The 12,641-nt window shown below is 39.7% G+C and overlaps 1 protein-coding gene across 2 annotated transcripts in view; it reads right to left on the bottom strand.

Annotated features, from left to right (window-relative positions):
• Tti1 (Telo2 interacting protein 1) overlaps positions 1-12,263 on the bottom strand; it is a 160,561-nt gene extending 148,298 nt beyond the window's left edge. The window contains exons 1-3 of one of the 2 annotated variants that reach the window (XM_068228387.1): positions 11,874-12,263; positions 11,087-11,292; positions 2,887-3,023 (exon numbers count right to left, since the gene is read on the bottom strand). In XM_068228387.1, coding sequence (XP_068084488.1) covers positions 2,887-3,023; positions 11,087-11,292; positions 11,874-11,876 — 346 coding nt within the window. In that variant the 5' untranslated portion in view covers positions 11,877-12,263. Of the gene's footprint in view, positions 1-2,886; positions 3,024-11,086; positions 11,293-11,873 lie in introns of those variants that run through there. The other variant, XM_068228392.1, reaches the window with a different exon arrangement.
• Positions 12,264-12,641: the final 378 nt, after the last annotated feature.

Below are 12,641 nucleotides of genomic sequence, written 5' to 3'. Positions count from 1 at the left end.
CAGTTCATGAATCGATACCAAACCGTACGCAAACTGCTTGTTGGAACAAACCTATGGACTGCTGTACTCGTACGAAACATGCAGCCTCTGCATTCTCAGGATTGTGAACTAAGGCAAGGATAGTGTATTGTTTCCTCTTCCTTTTGGTGTACATATTGACCTTATTGGTCCTTTCCTTCCCTTTGATCAACTTGGAAGTTATCAGTTTTAGCACTGTGACAACTCACCATGGCCGGAAGCGGTATTGTATAGCTTTCTTTTCTTATGAACAACAGAACCAACGAGTTAGTGATAGTGCTCTGGATTCCAGTGATAGTTCATCAATAAGTGACTTGTTGTGGGGGAAAGTAACAAAGAAAGTGAAAGCAATAGCAGATGCATGAACATGATGTTAAGCAATGTGCTTCCATGACAAGTGCCTGTGCATTGCAGGGGGGGAATGTAAATTTGCTCACATGGTACAAATGCACCTGGCTGTATAAATAGTGCATTATATTGTGTGTGCATACGTACAAAAACTATTGAGTTACAGCAGTTCCAGTACCACAAATTTTACACGCCTAACTTGCAGTGAATAATGGCCTCCTCCTCCTCCACCAACGAGTGATGCGCAGAGAGAATGCTCCCATGCTAAGGGGCTTAAGGTAGCAGTCCTGTATTTGCCTAAAGTAAGTTTGGAAAAGCCAGTACAAGTTGCTATGGCTGAAGATCAAACCACTCAACTTCAGCTTCTCAGCCCTCACATGGAGTGCACCTTGGGTGTTGTGATATGAAAATGAGCAGTTTAATGGCCGGTTTCTGGTACACCACAGTTACCTGTGAGTTACCTAAATGCACTTGTAACTTTAACTGCACTGTTAACTTTAACGAGTTTCCGGAAACTTAAATCCAGATTTATAAGCCCTGGTAATAAACAGAGCAGTTATCGTCATGTTTAGTATCTGTCGTCCTCCAATAGATGTCTCTACGCAAATGATTTTAGGGTTATTTTGGTAATATCTAGTTACTTTTACTAGCAGAAGTTTTCTACAATGAAAAATGGTTAGCAAATATGTACACAGTCATCTCAATCAATCTGATCAGCATGTAATAATCTCTCATAATATGAATATACAGTATGTACGATCAAATAATGCAAACATTATATATATTTCCCATTCTTATTCACAGTACGCAGTCATCATCTAAATTGCACCTTGATCGTTGTCGTCAGTAAAATTATAAAAATACACAGCAATTTCCAAACAGATCGCTTTTCACTGATCCAGAGCACAACAAGCGTAAACGAAAAAATCCATAAATGAAAACATGCAGCACACTTTGGAACCTATCATTCCGGCACTGAAGTTCTACACTGATGGTGCAATATCCATTTGTTCCCGCTGCAACTGTTGCAGATTTTTTTTTTTTTTGTAGATTGCAAACAAACCGAAAACTCCTACTTAAAACATGCATATGCCGTTTTTCTCTTCAAGGATGCTGGATATGTACAGTAAGATTGCCGTTTCTTCAGTTTTTCTTCCGTATCTCGACGCTGAGTTTTACGTACAAAATGTTGCTTATTCCCGTTCGTATCTCTCTGGGAACTCACTCATTGATCATTCTTCTTTGACATGTAATTTCACCTGATCAGATGCCAAACCCTTCAAGAACTCCATTTTTCTCCGGGCTTTCATGGCACAACTTGGACAACACGAAAGCATTACAATCTGCGATCTCCAACAGCCAAAAGAAAATAGCCATATCACTCAATTTTTCATCAGTACTGTAGTTCCCTAATGTACTCCTCGAACTGAGAATTTGTAGTTCATAATAACTGCAACGGACTAGTAATTTGACGTTTTACTTACACTGAGCACGCAACATGCATTACAAAAATACTCTCATAACTGCTAACGTGAAGTCCACTTGAGAATTTCAATCGACCCTAGCGAGCTAACCCCGACCTAGGGTGTGAAGTGTATTGACACAGATAAGATGACATAACCTACAGCTCTCTGCAAGATTTTTAATTAAGTCCAGATGATTTATGTTTACTGGGAGTCTATGAGACCACACGTCACCGGTTAAAGAGTACAATAACATTAAAAAAGCAATGAAAAATCTATGTTTATTATTCAGCAGGCTTATATTAAATGCATACCGGTACCTATGATATTTATTATTTAATACAAATGTAAATATTCCGTAATTTCAGACCGGGCGTTAACTAACTATTGGTGCGACACATGAATCAAAGCCTGACGAAAGAGATCTTAACATTAATTCTACTGAACAAAGAAAGATCAACTTGAGCCTGATGAAAATCCATTTGATTCTTCTATTTTATTTGACGATTCATTTCCCGTATTGCAAGATACGAGAAGACTATAACCTAAACAGATGACAGTGGACAGATGACACCATTTAAGTGGAATCGGTGACTAAAAGCCAGTGATAACGTGGAAGTAAATGTACTGACCAAAATAATGTAGACTCCAACACACCCAAGCACGTTAAAACTACAATGAATGACTGTAAATATATTATAACCAGTTCATTATCACGTATTAATGTTTACAAAACTAATATAAGACTTTGTACGAGTGGCGCCTCATAGCGGTATATGTTGGAATCAGTTCTAACATAGAGGTAACTACAGCACTAGCTGCAGTGACCAGTCGTTGCGCAGATAACTGTGAAGAAGCCGATAACTGTTGTTTCGGAAACTCGTTTTAAACATATCAGTATGTTAAGTCACTGATAACTACGCATCTACAGATAACTGTCATTCCAGAAACTGGCCATAAGTGTGGTCTATACCTGAACATTCCTTGCACAGCACTTCCTGAAAAATCAGAGCAGTCACATTTCCCTCTAGAACAGATGCATAAAAAATATACTTACCCATATTTACACGTGACCCATCAAAAATTTGTGAGAAGAGCAGACCATAGAGCCGGAGGAATAGAGACAATTCCTCAATCTGAGTGCAATGAATGAGCTCTTTCAGAGTATCTGTGATGTGCGTCTTAGCTTCTTTACTGAAACAAAATTACAAACTGAAAAGGTTACTGCCATAAGTCATGTGAAAATACTGCTAAAGCATAGTATTCAACAAGAAGAAGAATCAGGTAGATTTTCTAGGTTGTATTCATATAATATTACTCATCACCATCAACATAACATCAATCACCACTGATCTGCATCTAAGGCATTTGCCCAGGTGGCAGATTCATCATCCGTTGTTTACCTAGTCTTTCCTTAAATGATTTCAAAGAAGTTGGAAATTTATCAAACATCTCCCTTGGTAAATTATTCTAATTCCTTATTCCCCTTCCTATGAACAAATATTTACTCCAATTTATCCCCTGGAATTCCAACTTTATATTTCAGTTTCATATTCTACTTCCTAAAGCTCCATTCAAGTTTATTCACCTGCAAATGTCATCCCATATGATCTTTCTCCTTCACATCCTTACTATAACCCCTAAATACACTCAAAAATCCTTTATTAACAACCTCATTAATATGATTAACCCAATGAAAGTCTTTCCAAGACCAGCTTGTCTCCTTACTCCCAGGTCTTCCCAGTCCAGAATTTGCAACATTTTTGTAATGCTACTTTTTCAATGGAATTCATCCAGAAAAAATCATGCTGCAATCCTTTGGATCTGTTCGAGTTCTCAAATAAAGTAATCCTGGTAATATATACAATTTTGTGTGGCTATTTCTAGCCGGGTGCAGCCCGTGTAAAGCAGACCCTCTGATGAGGGTGGGCGGCATCTGCCATGAGTAGGTAACTGTGTGTTATTGTGGTGGAGGATAGTGTTATGTGTGGTGTGTGAGTTGCAGGGATGTTGGAGACAGCACAAACACCCAGCCCCCGAGCCAGTGGAATTAACCAATGAAGGTTAAAATCCCCGACCCTGCCAGGAATTGAACCCGGGACCCTCTGGACCAAAGGTCAGCATGCTAACCATTTAGCCATGGAGCTAGAGTAATCCTGGTGAGGGTCCCATACACTAAAACTATACTCTAATTGAGGTCTTACCAGTGACCGATACACCTTATCCTTCGCATCCTTACTATAACCCCTAAATACCCTCATAACCATATGAAGAGCTCTGTAACCCTTATTTAACAACCTCGTTAATGTGATTACCCCAATGAAAGCCTTTCCTTATATTAACACCTAGGTACATAGTGATCCCCATGAGGTATTTCCACTCCATCAATACATGGTACTATTCCCAATTCATTGCCTTCAGTGAATCCCCAGAAATCTAATCAATTCCACCAGCTTTTAAACTTCAATGAGAGAGCTACCTCTATGCACAATGCTTTTTTTAATGAACAAGTAAAGTTAACTCTGCTGTATGTTAGCATATTGCACTGAGTGGGTGGAATAACGTGACAATTTAACAGCAACTTGGTTGAAAAATTCTGAGTAGTCTCGAGGCCAAAACACCCCCCATTTATTATTAATAGTGGAATCAACCTGGGAGGAGTCCTGGTAACTCTAGCAAATGGGAGTTCAGCAAGCGAACTCAACCAGTCTCTTTCACTCCAAATTCAGCACATAACCTAGATGCCCCTGTCAAGCTGAGCAAACCAGTGGAAGGTTGGGTAACGAATCCCAGCGGGAAGCTGGGTTGGTGAGCCAATCCATACCAAGGGCTTTAAGTTAAACCTTTGTTATCTTTTAGGTAACCACCCCTCTACAATTCTCGTAAAATTTGAAGCATGGGGAAAACCTCTAACAGGAAAAATACCCCAGGTTTAATCAATCCACCCCCATTCAGGATGGGACAAGCAGGTCATCAGATTCAGAGGAACCTGCACTTTCATGCATTTCACCATTACAAACTCCACACAAACTAATGAAAAAGAAAAGAAGCTTTGCCTAGATAGCTACCGTAAACATCAACTCCCTTCTTAAAGTGGGTAAGCTAAAACAGACGTTTCACATGCTAGGCAAATACAAGATCAAGATAGCAGCGCTCCAAGACACCCGTTTTCCAGATGACGATGCCATTGAGTCAGAAGATAATAGGATCTACAAGGACAAACCACGTGAAAGATTGCTGAGTACAGTCTCACACCTAGGTACAAGTTTTTCAGTACATTGCAGCATGGTCGATCACATTTTAGATTTCACTTCGTCTGACGGAAGAACTTCCTCACTGTCATTCCGATTTTGTAACAGAGCATACACCACAGCGACCTTCCATGCACCCCACAAACGATACCAAACAGAAAGACCTGGATACGGTTGAGCACTTCTGGAACTCCCTACAAGAATTACTAGACAAGATTCGATCTCATCATTCCACCATACTCACGGGTGACTTTAATACGCAAGTTGGCAAGGAACTAAAATACCAAAGGACAGTAGGCCTTTACCCAGCGCTCAAGAGAACAAACAAACAAACAAACAGGAATGGAGAGCGTCTCATACAACTCTGTGATAAGTACAACTTGGTCTTCAAATGAACAGTCTTCAAACGCATCCCTAGGAGGGCCAAGACCTGAAAGAGCCCAAACCATCTGTTAAGCGAATTTCAGATTGATCATGTGGCTACAGACAAAAAATATAATAGAGAGATACTAAACATCAAGGTATTGCGAGGAGTAAACATAGATTCCGATCATTACCTTTCACTTGTCAAGGCCAATTTTCTACCCTTGAGATGAACAGCAAAACCCCCAAGGAGCTCTAAAATACCCAGGTTCAACACTCTGCAGCTACATGATGAGAACTGCGCCTTTCAGGATACACTCACGAAGAATACACAGAAAGAGGGTTGGGCAGCCCTACAGAAAGATCTCCTGGATGCCGCCGACGAAACTATCCCCACTATGTCCAACAAAGGCAAGCACACTTGGTGGACAACAGAGTGCGACCAGGTCATAGGGGAAAGGCATAGAGCCTGGATCACGTGGAACCAGCACAAGAATGAAGCCAACCATGAGGCCTTCATCACGCAAAGAAAGGCAACAGCAAACACTGCACGCAGAGTCAAGAGGAATTACCTACGAACCCTGCTTCAACAAGCAGAGAAAGACTTCCTGAGAATCAACTCGAGGGATCTGTACAAGGGGCTCAAGAAACATTCGGCCCAGTACACTGCCCCTACCTTACTTCTTCGTAGGCAGGACGGGAAGATTCAACTGAACAACAGGGACTACACCAATAATCTTGCAGATTATTTCCAGAAGCTCCTCAACACAGAAGAACTTAGTGAAAGACTAATCTTCCATGAGCCTTCAACCAGGAATCCTGATTCTCAACCACCCGACAGGAAAGAAATAGAAGTTATAATCAAGAACCTAAAAAATAACAGGGCCTCAAGTGAAGACGGTATAAGGGCAAAGATATGGAAATATGTAGAGGAACAGTCCCTCCAGAGCATCCACTTGATCTTACAAGATCAGAAGGATGGATGTCAGCTGTGATAAATCCACTCCACAAGAACGGATGCAAGACAGACCTAAATAATTACAGGTCACTTACAAGATTCTTTCTGCAGCCCTGTTAGCTAGAGTCACCAGCCAACTACACTCTCCATTAGGTGAATATCAGGCTGGCTTCTGGGCCAATGGATCTTGCCCAGAGCAGATACAAAATCTCAAGACCATCCTCACCTATAAGACTTAAAGGGGACATCCCTGGATAGTGGCCTTAGTAGATTTCCAGAGAGTCTTCGCTTTGTAGCGGATAGGGCTGGCTTGAAGATCAACATCAGGAAGAATGAATTCATGACCAATAGCAAAGAAGACCCTTCACAATACCACTACAAGATACCCCCATCAGAAAGATCCCAGCGGTCAAGTACCTAGGAGAGTGGATCTCAGCAAACCAGAGTGAGAACCTAGCCATAGACACCAGGTGCACAAAGTTGGAGAAAGCCTACCACTCCTGCAGAAGCATCTACGCATCAAAGTACTTCTCCAAGAACCTCAAACTCAGGCACTATAATGCCTCCAAGTGTCTCGTGATGACTAGGAAAGGCCTTCTCAGGAAACTAGAACTCAAGGAAAGGAAGATCATGAGGAGAATACTGGGACCCATAAGAGAAGAGGGAGTCACCTACAGAATTCAGCATAACAATCAGCTACAGGAATATCAGGAAGACACCATCACTAGTCCCTTCCAGGAAGCACCAAAAAGGGCCACTACAGGTCTGGCACGTAACAATATCATCCTCCGAGGAACTCATTTTCACCGTCTTGCTTTCTTTAAAAAAAAAAACTGTCATGTTATCGCTGGAAGAAGTAAAACTCCCCGCAGATGACTAGTGTGTGCAGATCTGCTTATCACTGGCCCTGCATACCTGGACCGTCAGGGCTGCCCGCTCCAAACAAAATGTACGGTACTTGAGCGACTTCCTATTGATCTATATGAGAGATTCGCCCCATTATTTCAGAGACTTGCAATTACATCTGGAGGCTGTTGTCTTCTTAAAATACGACAGTGTCAAAAAGGTTTCAAGGTGTGTTTCAACCTGTCTTACCTGTTACTTCCTGTGTAGGCTAAGTCTATAAAGTCATTACTATATCCCTCCCATATTCCCAGCTCTTTTCCACAATCTGTCAGATTGAAAATGGTTTGTACTGCTGACCTTCTACTTCCAAATCCAAATTGTTCCCCTTGTAACTGACTTTCCACCTTTTCTCTGATCCTTTCCATTATCGTGGCAACATGGGAGAGAATGGTGATTCCTCAATAGTTACTGCACATCTTCTTATCTCCATTCTCAAATATTGGTATTATAATCCCATTTTCCAAATCCTCGGGCATTTTCTTCTCCCTCCACACACACATGAGTGTTATTTAAGTCCACTGGAGTCCCACTGGTTCTGCAGCCTTTATCATTTCTATGGCTACTTCATCTATTCCCATAGCTTTTTCTATCTTCTTTTTAACTGCCCACTCCACATCTGTCATTGTAATGTCTGATTCCCTCTCTCTTACTTCTATTCCAGGATAACGTCTCCACGTCTGGTTTCTCACGCTCTGCTGTTCACTGAAATATTCTTTCCATATGTTCATTATCTCTTCTGCTTTTGTCAGTATTACTCCTTTATTCTTCAAAAATTCTGTGTTCATCATTTCATTCCTACAATTTCTTATAATTTCAAATAATGATTTTTTTTCCCACAGTTCAAATCTTCCTTTACTTCCTGGGTGAAAGTTTCCCAACTTTTCTTTGGCTACTACTTTTTGGCAAACTCTTTTTGCTTCCATTTATCTGGCTCTACTCTCTTCAGCCTTTAATGTTTTCCATTCTTTCCAAGTTATCTTCTTTCTCCTTTACTTTATCTTTCACTCAATCATTCCTGCATGTTGTCTCTCTCTTACCATTCCTGATGTTCTATCATATATTTTCTCTGCACACCTTACAAATGCACTCTTAAAATTATTCCATTCCTGTTCCACATGACTAATATCTGTCCTTGGTATCAGCTTTTGCAATTCTTTCCTGAACTCTTCCTGAACCTCCTTTCCCTTCAATCTCCAAACCGTACTTGTTTTTTTTCTCTTTTTCCTTGTAGTTTTGAGACCTTGCCTACTTTCAATTTTGCTATCACTACTCTATGGTAACCCCCAAAGTCTTCCTCAGGCACAGCTGTAACATCCATAAGGTCCTTCTGATTTCCTTTTTCCACTAATATGTAATCAATCAACGTTTTCGTTCTATCTCCCCATCCATACCTGGTAACCTGGCTATTTTTCTTCCTGAACCATCTGTTTCCTATTAATAGTTGGTTCCTCTGGCAGAAGTACATTAACATATCCCCTTCTTGATTCTTGTTACCATATCTATATGGCCCCAGAATCTCTTCTCTTCCTACTTGTGCATTCAGATCTACCATTATAATTACTTCCTTGTCTTCTATTGTTTTTCTCCGCTTCTTCAAAAAATTTTCTGTATTCTCTTTACTTCCAGTTTGTGGAGCACATACTTGGAATAGATCACGTATTCTTGTCTGAAACAGTATCCTTGCTATGACATTCTGTCACTGAACTTCTTCTCCTTCTCCACATATTCTAGGCCATCCTTATTAATGATTGCTACTCTGTTTACTGTATCCTTTCCTCCACTGTAAAGCAGCCTTTGCCCTTCCTTCAGTTTTCTTTCCTCTCTTCCTCTCCATTTTGTTTCACTAAAACTAAGGAGGGCTATGTCTTCCTCTTTCATTGACTATCTTGTCTGTCAGGATTGGGATGTTGACTGACCCAATTTGGATTACACAATATAAATATGTGAAACAAATTACAACGCTTGTCCGACTCGTTGGCTGAATGGTCAGCGTGCTGGCCTTCGGTTCAGAGGGTCCCGGGTTTGATTCCTGGCCGGGTCAGGGATTTTAACCTTGATTGGTTAATTCCAATGGCCTGGGGGCTGGGTGTTTGTGTTGTCCTCAACATCCCTGCAACTCACACACCACACATAACACTATCCTCCACCACAATAAGACGCAGTTACCTACAAATGGCAGATGCCGCCCACCCTCATCGAAAGGTCTGCCTTACAAGGGCTGCACTCGGCTAGAAATAGCCATTATAACACTGAATTCTCCCTCTTTAATTTGTTTACCACAACTGCCCTATTTGGTGTGGTATTGCACAGATAGATGGTATGGGAACAACCTTCACAGGTTTCTGCAGCACAACGTTTCCATTTCTTATCAGGAACCATGGCCACCAGATGGTTTGTCCCATCATATGTGATATCTTCCCTGATGCGGATGGATCCTGAGGAGCTTCCACAATGACCTGGTCCTCTTGGTAGCATTGAGTTCAATGTCATGTAGCACTATACAGTATGTCTTCTAAATTGCAGCTGGGGCAGATCATTCCCCGTTTCCCGGTACAGGACCCAGAAGCATTGTGAATGTGACACATCTATCAACAATGTAAATATATGCGACCACCACTTTTTCTCTCAGAAGTGTATTCTATAAATATTACAGTGTTTTCGTCTATTCGGTCAATTTCACCCATGTACTGGTTAATTTTCCAAAGGCACATGGACAAGAGACACCAATTTTCTTTTGTTCCTCTTTATCTTTGTATTATCTCATGTGTGCAAAAACCTCATCATGATTTTGAAATGGTATCTTCTCAATGCACAGTAATCCAGCACCTGAATCACAGTAGCTCCTACTCAGAAGCGGATTGTATCAAGACAGAATAAGGATACCAATGAACCATTTCATCCACTGATATCTTTGGATAAGCACAGTTTTTGAATAGAGTATAATCAGAAACCTCTCTTATCAAAAAATATAAAAGTTCCTTGTCCAAAACAATTCAAACAAGTCAAACTGAGATACATTTGTGCAGGCATTACAGGAGAATATTGGGCTTGTTTCTTTGAGTTCTTCTCCTTCCCAGTCATGGTATGTCTTCTTATGAAATGCAAAGGTCACTTGAGAGCTGTGAGTGCTTAATGAATCAGTAGAATGAAGAAGAAATTATGAATCATCCCATAGGCATTCCTTGCTCCTAAATACTACTTCTGCTCCTGCCTGTACATGCTGGAGGATCCAAGATTGTTTAACAGCCCACCACAATCTTTGTCCACTGAGTCCCTGTCTAACTCAAAATTTGAGTCAGGAGGTTCTATGAAGATGGCACCTATCTCATCATCCTCTTCCTCCTCCAGGATTGCCAAACTCCATCTACAGTCAACCTAAACCAATCAAGTAAAAGTTACTAATCTGCCTAGTGTGGCATATATGGCATGGCAATATACTTTTGTAAACAGTTCAGTCAATTATGAACAATCATGTAATGTAATAAAATGCACTTAAATTATGGTCTTTACAGTACGTTAAAGTTCTGCTGAATGATTCATATTGTTCATAAATAACTGCATATCTTTCTTGTACATATTTTTCTTCTCATCAAAGCTTGTACTCCTTACTTCATTAATGCAATGCTACAATAATGCACATAGCTGATAAAGAATGACAGTTGACACACAAGAGTATATACAACAAAGAAATGCAACTAACAAACATTCTCATTTCTAGCAATAATCATACCAAAATGACACTGTGCCAAGTTAGTACAAATTATTAAATAATAACTTACGAAAGATCAGTCCTTCTTAGATGTAATTCCAATGGAAACAACACATATGTCTGTAGTTCCTGCAGTAGTTCTGAGGGTATTTTATGAAGTTCTGTAACAAGCTGATTGCAGTGCTCATTTGAAGGCTCTTTTATAAATTTGTCACATACTGCCTTCAGAATCTGAAAGGCTCTGTTTTTATCCATAGTTTCTTCACAAATAATCACCTGCCATGAAGCAAAATAAACAATTTGCAGAACAACCATTATAAGTAGTAAAAAGAGACAATGCTAAAGAACAGCAAACACATGAGTATATGAGTCAAAAAATAAGTTTCTACTAAAAAAATTGTATAACGGAATCAATAACAAACAATACATATTCCTTTTTACAAGTGTAACAGGTATATGAGCATATTTCATGAACTTCTTGGAGTACAACATCCAAATGAGCAACATGCTGCACACTATAAAAAAATACATTAGAAGGTCCAAAATGGATACTAACATGAGAAGCTTCGTACCCCAAATTCTGAAATATGTAAGATGAAAGTGGTGTAAAGCCTGCTCAGTCTGTTTTAAAGTGGTTCCACCAACACTTCTGATAGGCCTGTAAAATACCTACCACAGAAAGACATACAAAGTTAGCCAAAATGAACAATCTTAAGTTGTATACAACTAGAAATTCTCATTAACATAACCTCTACATAAAAAGAAAACTTAACACTTCCTTTCGGAATTATTAATTACAGTGGCAAACATCTAAGAATGAAAATATAAACGTTAAACATCAGTAATATCATTTTTACCATATTGTGTAATGATGTCTAATTAAATATTGGCAGCACGGGCATCCAGTCCTAAAGGTACAGATAGACACATCATTTGAAAGAGAAATTCCTCCATAACGACTGCTCTAATTGAAATCAAACATCCTTAACTCTTTGTAATATCAATATCCATACTGCCAAACACATTCAGAATCATAAAATGAGAAACATTTCCCTGCATTTCGAGTCCACAAAGACGGGCATTGACCATTTGGCATAAATGTGAGTATACGCCTATGATGATCAAGATTCAACTGTACAAATATTAACACAAAAACTGACACTCAATAAAATCACAAAGAGCACATTACGATTTACTTCCGTGGCAATACCAAAACAACCGATATTCTGAACAACACAATTTTGGCATTCGATGTTTACCAATACATAAAATGCGCCATGTCTCTTTCACAGAACACGAATATGTATCAAATTTGACAATCATTTCCACCGGCGGTTACAAACGTAAGAAATTCTCTTCGATGCTCGTAACCTTAGATGAAGAATGACATTCATACGGAAACTTAAATCGCATAAGAACTAAAGGCCGGTCTCCACTGATTAACATATAACAACAACATGTTAAATGATAAAAGTGCTAAATGTTAAGTGGTGACACTATCACCATGTTAAATGTTCAATACGATTTAATTTAACATCGTGTCCACACTTGACATTCTACGTTTATATATAGGTAGTTCATCATATCAATTTGCGGTAATACATTTAGGTGGTGTCTAGTATTTT

The sequence above is a fragment of the Anabrus simplex genome, chromosome 1, assembly GCF_040414725.1.
Source record: "Anabrus simplex isolate iqAnaSimp1 chromosome 1, ASM4041472v1, whole genome shotgun sequence".
NCBI lineage: Eukaryota > Metazoa > Arthropoda > Insecta > Orthoptera > Tettigoniidae > Anabrus > Anabrus simplex.
The sequence above is the reverse complement of the archived record's forward strand: the minus strand, read 5'-3'. Positions and strand labels throughout refer to the sequence as shown.